We start from the raw sequence: 16,958 nt of genomic DNA, 5'->3' as shown, positions 1-16,958 counted from the left end.
GACCGCTCGAGTACCTCACAAACCCATTGTTGGCAGTAGGCCTCCCATACGTGGAGCTAATTCTCGTGGCCTTGCGGCGCTCCGGAACCCGGTTGAGCCTTGAGGTTGTTTCTCTGTCGCCTTGGGCCCTCAAATTCTCCTCCCCAGAATTGCGCACCTGGTGTAAAAGACGAGTCCTCCCACAGACCGGGCAGCCGGGTGGGGCGCCAAGCCAAGCGGACGAATCGAGCTTTCCCACTGCGCAGCCAGACGACCTTGCTAGCAAGTCACTCGCCCTGCTCAGTGCTAAGCTAGGTCACAGTGACCTTGGGCGACCGACAAAACAATAGCCCATCAATCAGCCTTCTGAATTTTTACTTGTCAACAACCACCAACAACCGCGACTCCAAACCACGCCCCCAACTCATCCCGAAGCTCACCATTTCAACGAAAAAAAAATATCATCGCGTCACCGCCATCAACCACGCGTGCCGCAACCCGATATTCCCCAGAACATCATTTTCGACTTTTTTAAGCCGCCCAGCCACCCCGCGCATCGCAAAACTTGATATCAACAATGGCCGGCGGAAAGGGAAAGTCCTCAGGTGGGAAGAGTTCTGGCGGCAAGACGTCCGGAGTCGACAACGCCAAAAAGCAGCAAAGCCACTCGGCGCGCGCTGGTTTACAGGTATGTCCGCCGTCGCCCCGACACCTGAAGTGCACCGGAGCAGTTGTTCGTCGCGCGTTTCGCAACCCATCACCATCACAGCGACCGCGCTCATCCCCCGTCCAACCTGCACAACCTCGTGCGCAAGCCGTCGCTCGTCGCGTGGCGTGGTCGCATCGCGCATGTTGTTCTTGTCCGCCTGGTTCGTCCGGGCAGAACACAACAGCGGGATTGGCCGATGAAATGGATAACACAGATGGGCGCCGTCGACCAGCCCCGCACTCCAACCACCCTACGCACGCGTGCGCTAGACGAGCATTGCCTCTCAAGGATCTTGATACTGACCATCCCTTCCTCAGTTCCCCTGCGGCCGTGTCAAGCGTTTCCTCAAGCAGAATACGCAGAACAAGATGCGCGTTGGCGCCAAGGCGGCGGTCTATGTCACCGCCGTCCTAGAGTATCTCACCGCTGAGGTGCTCGAATTGGCTGGTGTAAGTGCCTATTTTGCGCGACTCCCGCCATGGAGGTTGCCGGCAGCCCTTTCCCCTCCATCATCAGCCACCTTGCTAATTCCCACATCCTTTTAGAACGCTGCGAAAGATCTCAAGGTCAAACGTATCACCCCTCGTCATCTCCAACTTGCCATCCGCGGTGACGAGGAGCTGGACACCCTGATCCGTGCCACCATTGCTTTCGGTGGTGTCCTTCCCCACATCAACCGCGCTCTGCTGCTCAAGGTGGAACAAAAGAAGAAAGCCAAGGTTATCGAGGCATAATGGATGGGTGTCAATGCGCTAGAAATGTCTACATCGGATAAAAGGCCCCCCTACGAACGCTTGACTTCTAGGGGCCTACGAGATGGAGGACATCTTCTGCGACGAGGCTTTTGCGTTGGGATGTCTTGGTATTGTTTTTTCTGTTGACTGTGCTGGACCGCCCCTCCTCCCTGCTCGACCACAATCTATTTCCGTATCCCCAGCCTCCGGCATGACGCAGGCTCCGGGACAGCTACAGGCCTGGAACCGAATCGCCCAGCACTCTTAGCGCCTGCACTAGCTGGGGAAAGGTCCCAACTCCCGGCCAGGCTGGGACACATGTGGACGATACACGATAGGGAGGGAGAACAAGAGACGAGCCGTCCGTCCTTGGGCGGTCTCACATGTCGGGCGTCACAGGGTCCCGGTATTTGTACCAACAAAGTATTGACTTTATATTCTCCCGCGGGTTCAATAAATGAGCAAGGTCACCACCAGCTGGTCTTTACATCGCTCGCGCCGAGAGGACGTTGTTGTCCCCATGACTTTCCCTACTTGAAAGAGCCCGGGCCGCAAGATTGGATCTGACGGCGAGAGTTCGAGAATGTGGGAAATAGCGAAAGGGACGTACTCACTTCCTACGCGCCATCTACTGTGTCGTCGTTTATTAACTATACGCCCTGCTCAATACAGGCCCTGGCTCAACATTGTTTCTTGCTGGTAATCGTGTAGCGTTTTATTCACCCTGTGCATCATTCTTATCCACCCAGTCACCATAGTACATAGGCTCGCTCCTCAAGAGCCGACCTCCATTTCCCATCTCCTTCCTACCCCTTTCCCCCGTCTCTCTTCTGTTTCTCCAGTCTTTCTTGTTCCCCCCTTGCTATCAGCCTGGGACTCCTTCGACCCTCCTTGTAGACGTCGAGCTCGAGAAGGTTTTCCGTCCCCTCCATCTTCTCCCTCTCCTCCCCATCCTCATCATTTATCCCCTTCTCCTGTATGGCGGGTAACCGGGCCAAACCCGGCCCACGCCTGCGCTGAGAACAAGCCCCGTCCCGCACCCACGCGGTATACTGCCTATTAACACACTCGGCTGGAAAGTCACAGTGTAGCCAGCAGTTGTACCGACCGGAGAGATAGACACGCTCCTTACAACGGGTCACTTTCCTCTGCATTGTGGGAGGCAACTCCTCCCACGTAGGGCGGCGCTCTTGCCTGTCGAGACCGTCCGTCCAGTTGTCACGCGCAGCAGTCAGTCGAAACAAGGCAAACGTGTCCCCATGGCCCGCGGGCTTCTCCATATCGTTGCGTCTCTTTTTCTTCCGAGAACCTAATACCGTCGCCGAAGCAGCCGCAACAGACCGGCGGTATGCCCCCCACACTGACCAACCGTGATAGTCGAACTCGGTAATGCAATGTCGCCCGCCGCTCGTAGGGCTTTCAAGTTCTTCGTCCTTCGGCTTCCCCTGCATTTTCCGAGGCACGGCGCAGAACCAGTGGCCACAGTTCAGACATCGCTGAGCTACAGCGAAGGAATATTTTCCGCCACAGCGGTGGCATTTCCAGCGCCATGCCTGTGGTGTTTTGGGTGGTAGGAACGTCGCCCGCGTGTCCGAAAACTTCCTGTAAGACTTTCCGTGGTCGCCACAAGGCCCACCATCGAACCGTGTAGCTTGGGCTGAGGTTGCCGCTGCATCACAAAGCCCCTTGGTCGAAGATACCCCTCCCGCTAGTGCTGTCAGCCCGTCAATCCTGTCGGCCGGTAAAGTGGTCTGGGATATGGCTCGGCCTTTCGTCATGTCGAGGTACCAGTTAGAGTTGGTAGGGGCCCAATGATATCACATCAACCTAGCCCTCAACTACTACTGTAGATGGGGGGTATTATGGATGACGCCGATAGTAAGCTGGCTAACCTCCGGTATCAAACTTGCGGCCTTAGTTAACTATATTCCAACATGGCGATTTCGATTCGGAACACGAAGAATCCCCAGGAAAGCTCTTCACCTAACAAAGGAATAAAACAAGACATTAGGCTGTGCAAGCGTCGTGTCAGCGACGAGAAAGGAATTGAGTCGCCGACCCAGCTTCAACAAGGCGTTGGCAAACCCGTCCCCGGCGCGTTCTTTGTGGTTTCGCATTTGTTCCCCCCTCCATCCAACCGCCCCCAAAGCAGGCCCAAGCATAGTTAATTGCATTGTTACCGGAACTACTGAGGACAAAGCAGGACAAACCTGAGCAGAAGCGGGGTCTTGTGAACCACTTCTCTCAATTTTCCGTCCCCGCAGCTTCCTTCAAGTTGGAATCGCATCACTGACAATACCCACGGATTGTGGTATAAACAGTACTGCCCGACAAGAGGAAGATACCGTGTCTTCCATCATGGAGTTCATTCACAATACAATCCCTACTCCTGTGCAAACGGCAAGGCCTAGCACCCCCAGCGCACTGGTTCCATAACTCGTATGAAGTATGAATACAGTCATCGGCTCATCGGGATAACACAAAAGGGGGGTGAGAGTTGAGACAACGTGAGAAGCCGAGACATCCGTGCCATGAGGCATCCATGATGAGGGCCAGGGGAGGATGAAAAGTCAAGTTGAACGTTAATGATGATCGACTGCAGGGGATAACGCTCGTTGCTTTTTTGGAACTTGACTCCTCCAGTGAGTCGATGGTCGTCCAGATTCAAAAACTCGGCTTCAAACTCAGTCGATAACGTGACCAATACCAACCAGGGCCAGCAGGCCACCAAACAGAATGCAATGTTGGAATGCGCTGTCTGCAGCGGCAAACTAGCAATTCTGGGTCGCCCCGATGCTTGTCATCTGCATTTGCCCACGCCATCTATTGTCGCCTTTGCCCATTGTTGGTGATTGTTGGCCGTACCAATGCTTTGTACCGAGCCACTGGAAGCTCCCACGTCACAGTCGGCTAGACTGCCACCTGCTGTATCCATTCGATGTATTCATAGCAAGAAATCGCATCGGACCTAAGTTGCAGTACTGCTGGATAAAACAAAAATAAAAAAAACAGACGAAGAGAAGACAGCTTCAGATCTGAGAAATTGGGTGATGTAACATGGTGGGGGCTGGATATCTAATGACGGTGTGTAACCTCGAGCGTGTTGCGGATGTGCGTGGATCTGGCTCAATAACTACGTCTATACGAGTGTTCGAGGTCTGGCGGCGCAATGACCGTCGTGAGCGAGGCGAGATGACCTCAGGTGAAGGAAGAGGAAAGTGACGATGAACCAGTGGGCCCGAAAAGCTGGAAGACCCATTGTTTTTCCCTGGCTGCCCTCGCTAACCCTGGAGAATCGTCGTGGGGCTCAGTAGATCCCTCGCTAAGGGCAGCATCGTCAACGACACCCCTTTTTACGCAGTATTGCCTAGTAATTATTCTTCAGGCACCAAGGAACTATTCAGGGCTATGCAATGTCCCACATTGTGTTATTCCTCATATATCGTCTTTTACGCTCACCTCTTTCGCCCCGGACGAAGCAGACGACTCTCCGACGGACAGGAACAAATTTGGTTGGCCATGAGCCTTCGAACCCCTTGAATTTTCCAGCAGCTCACGGGCAGCTTCCAGCAATCCGAAGCTGTTTGGCTTGTCGCGGCCCGCTCGCAGCAACGAACCCCTGTTCCGGTTGCCCCCCCGCCGAGAACCCGGTCTGGGCGAGGAATTCAGCACAGGGTGAAGGTGGATCTCACACACAAAAAAAGAGGGCGCTAGTACCAGACCGCCTCCCACTCTCAGCTTTCGCAGCAAGCGCACCCGCCAACCAGTCTGCTTCTCAGCGCCCGCATCACCTCCTCCCAACTTCTCAAATCCAATCCTCCGTCCCTCCAATCTCTGATCCTCAGAGGCTACTGCGCACCCTCTCGCGACGACATTCCATGACGCTGCGGACGACGTGATGACCTAGAGACATTTAATACGCACCCGTTCAGAGCTTGTTCTTTTTTTTTTGCTCTCTTGTTTGTTTGTTTTTCCCTCTTCTCCGCACCAATCCTCCCCAGGCCCCCAACAAGCGCTTCGCTGTGGAGAGTTTTTTACGGATACTTCGTTCCTCTTTCTCGCTTCCATCAACAGCCGCAACCCTTCCGTCTTGCTCCACTCAAGTCCGGCGGGGGGGAAATACGCTCCTCCGCGCTCGAAAAATCTGCGCTCCGAGTCTCCGGGTCGAGAGGTGGTTGCCGACAACAGGTACTCGGACCTCGAAGCGGCGAGCGCTTTGGTTAGATCGTTCATTGTAGTTTCGTCCGGGCAGCTTCTGCTTGTACGGTCAACGAAGCCCCCTGGGCGAACCGCCCATTCTCCGCTCGGCCAGCCCTCAATGCCAACTACTCGGACCTTCGGTTAGGCCTCAATCAAATATGAATCAACAGCCCGATCTCTATTTTCCCGGGTATGGGATGAGCACCGCAAACCGGTCTCCGCGCTCATCGAGACCGGGCTACAACACCACTACCGGGCATTCCGGCGTGAACCGTATGGACCAGCGCCAGATGGATCCTGTTGGCCAAGCTCCCAACGCCCTTTTCGCAACCGAAGACCGCTTCGGTTCCTACAATGACAGCGCCTTCCGACACAATCGGATGCAGGCCTCACCGGGCTTTGCGGGGGACAACTTGATCGGGAATGCCCAATGGGGTTATAACCCAGGTGTGAACACCGTCACTGGTGCGTTGGGTGAAGGCAGGCTACGATCAGGCGCTCGGAGAGCAATTCCACAGGTGAGTTCTACCCAAGCCAGTCGCCTGGGCTAACAGACCAGGCAAAGGATATATGAGTCCCCCCCTTTGACGACCCGTGCGGCGACTAACAATAAACAGGAGTGGACGATGCCAGAACAGCCCGGGATCGGAAATCAAGCCCTGCCTCCCGTCCCCCCAGCCCAATATCCCGCCGTTGGCAGCTTCAACCCAGCCATGGGCTTGATGAACGGCGATGCCACATTTACAGGCGAACGTCACGGTTACCCATCCGCCATGTACGATCCACGCCACGAGCCCAAGGCGCTCGGCAACGACCTGATCCCGACTGCGATCGTCATCAAAAACATTCCGTTCAACGTACGAAAGGAGATGCTCACTACCATCATGTCTGAACTGGGCCTGCCCCAGCCATATGCGTTCAACTACCATTTCGACAATGGCATATTTCGTGGCCTCGCCTTCGCCAACTTCCAAAACCCAGTCGATACCCAGACCGTCATCGAGCAGCTAAACGGCTACGAGGTGCAAGGCAGGAAACTCAGGGTTGAGTACAAGAAGATGCTGCCGGAGCATGAAAGAGAGAGGATTGAGCGGGAGAAGCGAGAGAAGCGCGGCCAGTTGGAGGAACAACATCAGCCTATGCCCTTGCATTCTCAATCCTCCATGCACTCGCTTAACGCCGCCCACACCTCGAGGACTCGGAGCTCGCCGCTGCGCAAGTCCCCTGGGGAAGTCCCCACGAGAGGGGCCGCGTCGAATCAGCATGTCGGCCCGGGGGATGTGGACCTGAACAACCCAGACACGCTGAGCTTTTACACGGAGCTGATGCTCTTCAAGAGCGACCCGAGTCGGGAGATCATAGTGTTCCCCAGCACCATCACGCCGCAACAGCGGCGGACGGTTCACATCCTCGCTCACAACATGGGTCTTGAACATCGGTCTGTGGGCGAAGGCCAACACAGGCAGATCCATGTCATCAAGGATACAGGGGTCGCAGCCCCGGCCATCCACATGCCTCCTGGTGTTTCGGCCGATGCCCACCGCCGTGGTCTGAGCCGCGCTGCCACGATTGACTTTGCTGAGACACGCGGCAACGCACCCGGCCAGTTCAACACGCTTGGTCGGCAGGGTCGGCACGGCCCAACACTCGAGCTCCCCGACAGTCCCGACGGCGGGCTAAACGCGCTTCGTGGCGTCAAGTCGTTTGCCGACCTGCGGTCCTACACCCCGAGCCCTTCGCTATCCACGACATCGGGCTACCCTCAAGGGGGCAGCGGCTCTCACACTGCGAATGTAGCTCAGTACGGTGAGTACAGCGCCAGCCTCGGCCAGCCCAGCGCTTTAACCACGCCAACGACTCCGGGCGCCGCGTCCAGCGCCGAACCATCCATGTTGATCAATGAGCTGGCGACCCTCAACCTCACCGAACCCTTCAACAACGGAGCTCGCCTGCGGCCTCGTGAGGCCCCCGGCGCCATTGGGAGCCAGCGACCCGGCCTAAACGGCACCAGCACCCGCAGTGTACCGGAACGCCAGCCCCATGGGCCCAGCGGTGAATGGGGGGAGAAGATCGGGTTTGGGGGACGAGGTCGGGCCAACGGGCACATCCAAAGGGGAAGCGGTATGTTGCCAGGTACCCCCGCATCCTCCTGCAAAGCATCCCCCCATGCTAACCTAAGTTCCCCAGACTCCTCCGATAATGGAGTGCGTACCACATCGTCATCAACCTCGAGGTTCCAATGATGCACGCCTCTACTGAAGCCAACACTTCCCACAAGCACTAGCTCCGCATTTATCCTCCTCCGATACGACCCCTCGGTGTTCTCTCTCCCTACGGAAATGGGGCAAACGAAGAAGAGACCTGGCGATCGAAACACCTTGGAGGACAACTCTCCGAGTGGTATTATTGCAGCTGTGCGTGCCATTTAGGGGTGCTTAGAATCACCAGACGATTCCCGGTCACCTCCAAGTATGCCTGGCATTGTAATACTCTCTTTTCTTCTTTTTTCTTCTTCGATGTTGTTCTCAGAAGCAATCGGCGCTGTTGATCCATCGCCTGGGTTCGTTCTCTTTCACCGACCAGGGTGTGACATTTCCCCCATCCCATGGGTTCAAAGATCCAAGCATCATTAAGCTGAAACACCTGGCTGTTTACCAATCAGTGTTTTACCGGACGACGTCGGCTCTTTTTTTTCCGCTCCTTTTCCACTTTCCTTCGCAGAGCCCAATTTTCAAGTCTCGATAATGACGACAATGATGGGGATATACTGATACAAGACTCCGATGTGGACGAAAAATTTGGGATAAACACTCACGGCCCTTTTACACCTCACATGGGCAACCATCTCCTCCGAGAACCTGCTCCCGGACTTGGCGCAACGCGTTCATTCGCCCTCCCTTCCGCTTGTCTCACCCGCAGAGCACTCGGGTGCCCAATACGCTCTCGCCAACCTCACCCGTCGCCGGCCGGCCTCAAAACGCTGTTTCAGAAGGGAGGAACCCATATCGATCGTCCCGGCTCCTTCGGCGTCATTTGATGGCCCGGCCTTACGAATGTTACGGTGTTACGATGTTCATGTCATGGATGGCTATGACCAACTTCCACCTATTTCGGTGGATTCTCCCCCCCGCGAATCATTCCGTCGAAAAGCACGGAGAAAAAATGGAAAAACGCAGCGGAAATGACAACATAAAAACGATATCCATCTTAATACCGCGACTCTGCCGTTTTCTAGCCTTCTTGTATTTTCCCTTGGTAGGCACATGGACGCGGTTCGATGGCACTCGGTCGTGTGTGTGGCCAGAGCTATGACCCAGGGCAGGAGGGAGTAGGAAGAGGGGGGGCGGAGGAAGATTTCTAAAAAGAGCAGAAAATTCAAAAGTGTTGTCTCGGTCGACGCCTTATCATATATGAATTGCATTTGGATGGCCGTTTTGCACGAGCGTATTTAAGCCGTTCACGTACTCTTTAATATATTTGCTGCTTTTTCCCACTGATTTTCCCCTACAAATGCCGTTGCTTTATTCGCGTTATGAAGACCCACACCATTAACACAGTAGTTGTGGGATGATTATTGAACCTCAGTGACTGGCGTCCCTCCCTGTAATACACCTCCTATCGCATGTATTTAATACCTAAGTATTCCCTCAACCAAGTACCTATCAAATAAATGATAAATTTAGGTCGATTGAAGATGGAGAGAAACAATTTCATCCACCGGACTATTGATCAAGTGAAGAGGTACCCGTCCTCCATGCGATAACCAGGTTCGCGTGGCTTGTCATTCTAATTACTGAAGTAGTTCCTCTTTCCCAGCTATTTTGAGGGTATCCTGTACCGCCCGGAGCACAAGACCATGGAGTTTTGATGGGGCCGCCACGAAGCCAAAGTTAACCGAGAACTTTCTGCCTACCGTCAAATCGATATTTTTCCCATGTACGTCGGTAATCAGGCCCCCGACCTCTTCAAATAACAACATAGCCCCAGCATGGTCCCAGATCTTAGCATAACGGTCTCTCCTTTTATACACCCAGACGGTCGTGTTAGCAGCGCCCAGGGCCATCACAACCCATCTTGGAACCCAACCAAGCAGATCACAGCCAGGGAATGCGATATTCAACCGTTCAGCAACACCCTTGTGAACCACGTCCACGCCAGAGTCGAGAGCAGCCCAACAGGTGACGGATCGGAGGTCCTCAGGACCTACAGCATCGTCCGCATGGCGGGGGATTCTTCGGGATTGTGCTTCGTCGGGCGCGGCAAACAGCGGCCGGACATAAGCTCCATGGCCACGCACGCCATAGAGAAGGGCACCCCTTCCGGTCGAGTCAACGCTGTCATCGTTAACGGGGGCGGCCGTGGTGGTCGCAGATAACAGCGGGCAGGCCACGACGCTGAGGACCTGGCGCCCGTCTTCGATCAGTGCAATGTTTATGGCGTACTGCTGGCCGCGGATGAATGTCTTAGTGCCGTCGATGGGGTCAAACACCCAGAACCTACCCGCGGCGCTAGGAGTGAGCGTGGCGCAGGAATCGATGGCGTCGCAGATATCGGTGGGGTCGTGGAACAGTGGTGAGGAATTGGAAGCAGCGGAGAAAGAGGAAGAAAATATGGCGGAGATACGGGCTAGGAGCTTGGGGTTCTCTCTCAGCTCATCGGCTGATTCCTCGCCCACGAAGCCATCGTCCGGAAAGGCATTGTGGAGAGTGCGTGTCAACAGAGCTTGGATGGCAAAGTCGGCAACGGTGACTGGACTCAAGTCGTCCTTGACAAGGCCGAAGCTTCCTTCTCCTTCTACCTTTAGTGCCGCATCGGAAGGAACCTCCCTAGCGCCTGCCGCCTGTGAAGCTGCCGCGAGGACATCGCGGCTAATCCTTGCGGCCTTTTCAGCCACCGCTATGGCTGCCTGGAGCTCCCGGTGGTACGGGCTGTCCATTTTGAGGTCGCGTTCTGATGGCAGCGCAGAAGGCGGGCAATCGTGGCGTACCTGGTGATCTACGAGTCTATCAGTGGGAGTTATGCCCGTTTGGAGAGGGTCATGACAGACAATTACACCACAGGCAGTTGCTGATGTTAAGTCACTGCTAGACCTAGTTATCCCCTCGCTCTGTGTGTCGTTGTACTGAGAAGGCGAGGGGGCAGCTTGGTTGTTGGTGAATTGGGGAAAGGGTGACAAATTGATATGCTTCAAAGTTCAAAGGAGCAAACCAGAGCGAACCCGAGTGCTCATTAGCGACAACAAAATAGCGCTCCTGGCCAAGCGGAGAGAGGGTTTTGCTCCACATTTTATTACATTGGTGACAACCCACACCAAGTGAACAATGACAACGTGATTACCTGGGGATTTATTTATTGAGTGAATCTAGGTATTTATTTATTGAGTGAATCCGTCGAAGTCCAAGGACGACCAACCCTTGAGAAAGCTTATCTCAGGGTCTCAGCCACAGCTTTCCGGGCTTGGGGCGTCACAGGTCCGGATACTTCAACCCAACAATTCCCACCAATCACAACACACACACACCAACAGCGCCAACTGGTCTGAGCCTTGCTCCTATGGCCAAAAAAGCGGCAGACCAAGTCCCTGGATAACTTACTTTGCTACAGAAGTGAAAAAAGACAAAAAGAAGAAACCCAAAAAAAGTGAAAGAAGACAAAGAAGAATAAATCCAGAGAGTGACAAGACAAAAAATAGTAAATCAATCAAAATTTACCAAGATTTGATCGAATGTCAATGGATTGGACTTGAGCTAACTATCTGTTTGAGTGTGCCGCTTTTTTTGGCCACAGCGAGCCTAGTAGGCGGGGTTTGGGCAGGTGGGCAGGTGGGCAGGTCTATCACCAAAAAATATTGAACCGCGCGTGGTGTTGTTTAAGCACCTCTTCACCGTGGAGCCGAAGAGGGGCAGTCTCACGGGGAACGCGGGTAGCTGTGCGAAGGTGGACGCTCATTCGTGACGGCCCCAACTATCCATTGGCTACACCAGAACGGCAAGAGAAAGGTAGCGACCATGAGAGCTGAGAATGGAGGATGTACCGTTGATATAGACCAAGAAAAGAAACAGTAGGTACCTGTCATTCCAAGAAACACCAGCGGCAAGCCGGACTGGGATGGATTTCCAAGGCCATTCTTGGCTCCATGCATGCTCACGAGTCTGGCAATCTTGGTGGTGGATGAACTTGACTTGATTTCCAGTCTCGGGGGAGTTTTGACCGTAGGCCGAATCAGAATGCCCGAATGACCGAGACCCTGGCCAGAGGATGTGCAGGATTGCAAGGGACTGGGTTGGGGTTGTTGGAGATTCTGGGGTTCTACCCCAGCCTCTCCGGATATTCATGGTGCGGGCTGCTGTATCAATCCTAGTATCATCGAAGCTGTCACATTGCATATAAACCCCGCTCTCGGTCTCCTAGAGTCATAATCATGGTTTGCAACTCTTCGCGATCTGCGGTGGATGACACCCCGACTGTGAACGAGACGCCTCATTGACTACCTACCTTACCTACCTACCTAGGTCTTTGACCTTCTACCCCCTGAGAGGGAGAATATTACCGGGATCGCAAGCAGCGCGCAAACTTCCTCTTCGCTGTTCGTCATGGCGACGACCACGACAACGACAACGGTACAAGTCAGCCACGTCCAAAAAGTGGTGGACCAGGATCTCGAGGAGAAACTCGGGCAGAACGCCATATTTCAAGCGAAGCAGGCGACAGACGATGAGCATGCCCAGACCTTTATGCAAGCCCTGCGGGAGAACCGCAGGGCGGTCTTCTGGTCCATCATGATCTCCCTGTCGATTATCATGGAGGGGTACGTTTTAGTAGGCCTAACGGATGTCCCCCGAGCTGCCCCTGAGTTGCCCCTGAGTTGCGAGGTTGGTTCCGCTGAGTGCTGAACAGTGGCAATAATTAACGTTGGCGCCTTAATTAGTTACGACACCATTCTCATCGGCAATTTCTTTGCTTATCCCGAGTTCGCCAAGAAGTTTGGGCAGGACTATGGAGGCACCACCGGCTGGCAGGTCTCGGCCTCGTGGCAGACGGGGTTGAACATGGCCAGCACGGTTGGTGGTATTTTCGGCGGTCTCATGAACGGATACTTTGCCTCCAAGTTTGGCTACCGTTGGGTCCTGATCATATCCATGGGATTCCTGAACGGCTTCATCTTTGTCGTCTTCTTCGCCCCCAATGCTGCTGCCCTGGTAGGCGGCCAGATACTTTGCGGACTCTGCTGGGGTGTCTTTGCGACGCTCAGTCCCGCATACGGTGAGTCAAAGTTACTGCTTTCTCTCTCACACACACTAATTATTCTCCAGCTTCCGAGGTCTGCCCTACTAACCTGCGTGGCTACATGACCACTTACGTGAACCTCTGCTGGGCCATTGGTCAGCTCCTAGCCAGCGGTGTTCTTCGAGGCTGCCTTCCCATCGTGGGCGAGATGGCGTATAAGATTCCCTTCGCCGTCCAGTGGATCTGGCCGGTTCCTCTCATGATTATTGCGTACCTTGCTCCGGAAAGCCCTTGGTATCTCGTTCGCACAGACCGGCTCGACGAAGCAAAGAAGTCTATCATGAGGCTTAGTGGGGACAAGACGGATGAGCAGGTGGACGCACAGCTGGCCATGATGGTGCATACGACCAGACTTGAGGCTGAGGTTACCAAGGGCGCCAGCTATCTCGACTGTTTCCGCGGTGTTGATCGTCGCCGCTCTGAGATCTGCATGCTAGCTTTCATGGGCCAAATCTTGTCAGGGAGCAGTTTCGCGTATACTCCGACCTATTTCTTCACCACTGCTGGCATGGAGACGTACAATGCCTTTAATCTCAGCCTCGGTGCCAAGGGGATGGCCTTCTTGGGAACTGTCTGGTATGTACATCCGTAAACCTTTCTCCATCTTTATTTGTGATTGATGTTTTGCTGACCGCTTCCACCTCGGACCTCGATAATTAGTTCTTGGTGGCTCATCACATATTTTGGCCGACGAACGATCTATGTGACGGGAATGGCCATCCTCACAGTTATTTTATTTATCATCGGCATCCTCGACGTCTCGGCCAGCTCGAGGGGACTCTGGCCGTCGGGCGGGCTGTGCGTCTTCTGGCTCTTCACCTACTCCCTCACCATCGGGCCGCTGGCGTACAGCATCATTTCGGAGACATCGAGCGTGCGGCTGCGGCCGCTCTCGGTCGTACTCGCCCGCACCGCCTACCAGATCACCAATATTGTGTCCCAGGTACTGTACAGCTACATGCAGAACCCGACCGCGTGGAACTTCAAGGGAAAGTCGGGCTTCTTCTGGGGCGGCACCGCGTTCCTTATCTTTGTCTGGGCCTACTTCCGCCTGCCCGAGATCAAGGGCCGCACGTACGAGGAACTGGATATCCTGTTTGCAAACAAGACGCCGGCGCGCAAGTTTGCCGAGTCGCACGTCGACGCGTATGCTCAGTCGGGTTCAGCTGCGGAGCATACGCATGCTCAAGAAAAGTAAGTAGGTACCTAGGTACCTACCAAGGTAGCGACGGGGCAATATGCCTAGGGAGAGAGTCATCTGGTAGCACAGCTTCCTTAACTATGTAACACCGAGTGGATTTGACCTCGTCGACACGTTGAAGAATTATGTGGAGGTTGCTCCTTTTAAGTTATATCACACCGATATTCAGCGTATTACCGTCGCCCTTTTGCCGTCCAAGATTTTCCTCGATCCTAAAGCCAGCCTTTGGAGATATTTATTGATTAAGGAGAATCCCACGAGGTGCCTTTTCCCCTAATATAGACGACTGAGGTGGGTTGTAAGGTACCATGGGCACAAGTACATATATGACCCTTCCGACATCAAGAACTGATTGTCCAACAACAACTAGTGTAGAGCGCAAATTCACCACTCCGTCGAGTCCATCACTGCACCTTTGACACAGCAAAGGACAGCCTACGCCAGTTGGCAGGGATCCCGGGAATGTTCACCGGCGCCAGGTTTCCCGTAACACGCCACTTGGTGCCAGTCTTTTCACCAATCACATCCCACAGCTTCTGAAAACTCTCGATGTTGTGGTGATACCGCGTGCCCTCACCGGCCTCGCGGTACATGTCCGTGGAAAGCGGCTCCTTGACACCGATCTGCGTCCCCAGCAGCAGCGCCCCCGTTGCGTCGGGCTTGAAGAAGCGCACGACGCGCTCGCCCAGACGCACCTGATCGTCCCACCCAAACAAGTGGAACAAGCTGGCCGCGTGGACGATATCGAACCCGCCGTCGAAGGTCCGCAACCCCTCCGCGTCCGGATCCGAGTCCGGACCATCCAGATCAGGGCTCAACAAATCGCCCGCGACGAACCGCACGCCCGCAAAATCGTCACGGTCGCGGTCACGGAACAGCTCGTAGCCGAGCTCGATGAACTCGGGGCGCAGGTCGGTTCCCGCCAACGCAGCAGCCGGCACACCATCGACTACCAACCGCCGCAGCACCTGCCCAAAGCAACAGCCGACGTCCAGTAATGTCTCGCCGGCCCCCGGCGCTCGCAGGCGGGCGAGCACCGTCGGGTACTCTGGCAACTCAGTCATGGGGGAGCGGAGGAAGGCCCAGCGGCCGAGGCAGGGGTACGGCCGCACCGCGTACGCTTTGTCGCGCTGAGGGTTGGCTATTAGCTAGGGTATCTTAGGGAAGGGGTGATTCAAAGGGGTTCTCTCTCGGAAAAGGTTCCGGGAGAGTCGGACACTCTGCACTCACGATGGCTTTAACGTGAGTTTCAATCCCGCCAGGTGGGATGCCGCTGTACGTCTCGAGGATCGTCCATGCCTTGGTGAGACCTGACTTATCGGCTGGGAGGTCATCCAGGTAGCACCAGGAACCGAGGTCCTGGTTTTCAGCCATGTTCTCTTCGTGTTGGGTATGAGTTGGGTGTGACTTGGAATTAAACGGCTACCGAGCGAGGTGGAGGTGTGTAGTTGGTTGTGTGGGTGTGTAATGTGTTAAAAGTTGGGCGGCATCCTGTTCACCTTATATAATTATGTTTAATGAAGACAGTGCAGGCCGAACCGTCCAAGCGGAAACACCTGGCCGCGCAACCCGACAATTATCTACGTCGGCCCGACGTAGATAATCACAACAGGGCTCATCACTCGGCCGAAATGCTGACCACTCGGCCGAGACGCCGGCCGCGCTCCTACCTTACCTAGGTATCTTCCCCGCACTGAGTCACCGACGGCACCCGTCCCGGGGAGGCCGAAAGCTCCCGGTTCCCCTATCGGCCTGCGTGTATGGCTGAGGAGGCGTTCTGGTCCGCCAGAAACGTCAAGACCCGACAGCAATAAGCCTTTTTCCGAGGAACTTAGACTAGCTGCTGTGTTGCACAAGAGTTTAACGAAACCATATCTGACGTTGTCGACCCGGAAGCTTGATTGGCCAGTCGGAAGAGATTGCGGGGTGATGATGATCGCGGGCGTAGGGTGAGGCTAGCTCAAATGCCCTACTAAAGAGTGAGGTTCAAGTCATACTGGTTAACAGGAGTCAACGAAGGAGCCCAAGATGGGACCAAAGAAAAGTGATAACAACAGAAGTCGTCCACCAAAACTAGGGGAGTCAGACCGATGCTCAAGAGCCCATCGTGGAGGAATCGTAGCGAAAGATGAGGGGGCTTCAAAGACCCCATCGTAAAGATAGGAAATGAAGAAAGCTCCAGTGTCCTGGGCCAGCTGTTTTGTGTATGGAGGTCAGCAAAATTATTTGTCAAGCTGACGAGGCGGTTTGATTTCTCGCTAGCAGATGGTATCAGGCCTGTAATCGTCAAGTCGTAGACTGTTTTGGTAGTATATGGGATAAACGTGAGGCTTATAGCCCGGCGAGAGAGGGGGTATTTGGGGGGAAGGGGTGATGGACTGAGGGTGTTTGTGGCAATTAATTCTTTGTTATAAGCTACCAGTTGGTTACTACAAGCCTCAATGACGGGAGAAGTATTCTAGGAATATAGGGTACGCTGAACCGCCAATACGTCGAGTGCCTTACCTAGACAGCTTCCTTCTAAGACATTCCTAGATCATCCCGTTTCGTAAGGCCAGGTTGCGAGCCAAGGTCGGTAGACATTTTCTTGTAAGGACGATTCTTCGATGGAGCCACTTCAATGGAACCAACAGATCTATCAGCGGGTCCTATCCAACCCAGATCCCTTCCCACGACTTAGCTCATTGGCCGACATTGAGATCTTTCTTGGCTGGCGCTAGATTAGGTACCTTAGTCTTTCTATCGAGCCTCCCTGGTAGCAAGCTCGACCGGCTCCAGAACCCCAGCCTATAAATCCAACCCAACGGTCCCAGATGTCTAGACGCGAATTAATTAATTACTACAAAAG

General features: G+C 54.5%; 6 protein-coding genes across 6 annotated transcripts; 3 read left to right on the top strand and 3 right to left on the bottom strand.

The window, feature by feature from the left end:
* Window positions 1-556: 556 nt before the first annotated feature.
* On the top strand, window positions 557-1,422 carry C8A04DRAFT_32891 (histone-fold-containing protein; the record flags this gene model as incomplete). The annotated part of the gene is made up of 3 exons (XM_062782249.1): window positions 557-667; window positions 1,006-1,137; window positions 1,234-1,422. The coding sequence occupies 3 exons, from the start codon at window positions 557-559 to the stop codon at window positions 1,420-1,422; spliced, it is 432 nt and encodes a 143-aa protein (XP_062632990.1).
* An 806-nt stretch (window positions 1,423-2,228) lies between these two features.
* C8A04DRAFT_15701 (uncharacterized protein) lies at window positions 2,229-3,200 on the bottom strand (the record flags this gene model as incomplete). Its single annotated transcript, XM_062778590.1, has 2 exons — window positions 2,229-2,714; window positions 2,760-3,200. The coding sequence occupies 2 exons, from the start codon at window positions 3,198-3,200 to the stop codon at window positions 2,229-2,231; spliced, it is 927 nt and encodes a 308-aa protein (XP_062632989.1).
* A 2,580-nt stretch (window positions 3,201-5,780) lies between these two features.
* On the top strand, window positions 5,781-7,865 carry C8A04DRAFT_15691 (uncharacterized protein; the record flags this gene model as incomplete). The annotated part of the gene is made up of 3 exons (XM_062778585.1): window positions 5,781-6,140; window positions 6,240-7,743; window positions 7,810-7,865. The coding sequence occupies 3 exons, from the start codon at window positions 5,781-5,783 to the stop codon at window positions 7,863-7,865; spliced, it is 1,920 nt and encodes a 639-aa protein (XP_062632988.1).
* A 1,547-nt stretch (window positions 7,866-9,412) lies between these two features.
* Window positions 9,413-10,558, bottom strand: C8A04DRAFT_32888 (uncharacterized protein; the record flags this gene model as incomplete). The annotated part of the gene is made up of 1 exon (XM_062782248.1): window positions 9,413-10,558. The coding sequence occupies one exon, from the start codon at window positions 10,556-10,558 to the stop codon at window positions 9,413-9,415; it is 1,146 nt and encodes a 381-aa protein (XP_062632987.1).
* A 1,798-nt stretch (window positions 10,559-12,356) lies between these two features.
* On the top strand, window positions 12,357-14,107 carry C8A04DRAFT_15689 (sugar transporter-like protein; the record flags this gene model as incomplete). Its single annotated transcript, XM_062778584.1, has 4 exons — window positions 12,357-12,430; window positions 12,551-12,885; window positions 12,936-13,485; window positions 13,570-14,107. 4 exons carry the CDS (start codon window positions 12,357-12,359, stop codon window positions 14,105-14,107), a joined length of 1,497 nt encoding a protein of 498 aa, XP_062632986.1.
* A 407-nt stretch (window positions 14,108-14,514) lies between these two features.
* Window positions 14,515-15,484, bottom strand: C8A04DRAFT_32886 (uncharacterized protein; the record flags this gene model as incomplete). The annotated part of the gene is made up of 2 exons (XM_062782247.1): window positions 14,515-15,240; window positions 15,341-15,484. The coding sequence occupies 2 exons, from the start codon at window positions 15,482-15,484 to the stop codon at window positions 14,515-14,517; spliced, it is 870 nt and encodes a 289-aa protein (XP_062632985.1).
* Between the last annotated feature and the right edge of the window lie 1,474 nt (window positions 15,485-16,958).

This window comes from Dichotomopilus funicola, assembly GCF_033296635.1.
Source record: "Dichotomopilus funicola strain CBS 141.50 unplaced genomic scaffold C8A04scaffold_103, whole genome shotgun sequence".
Taxonomy (NCBI): domain Eukaryota; kingdom Fungi; phylum Ascomycota; class Sordariomycetes; order Sordariales; family Chaetomiaceae; genus Dichotomopilus; species Dichotomopilus funicola.
The sequence above is the reverse complement of the archived record's forward strand: the minus strand, read 5'-3'. Positions and strand labels throughout refer to the sequence as shown.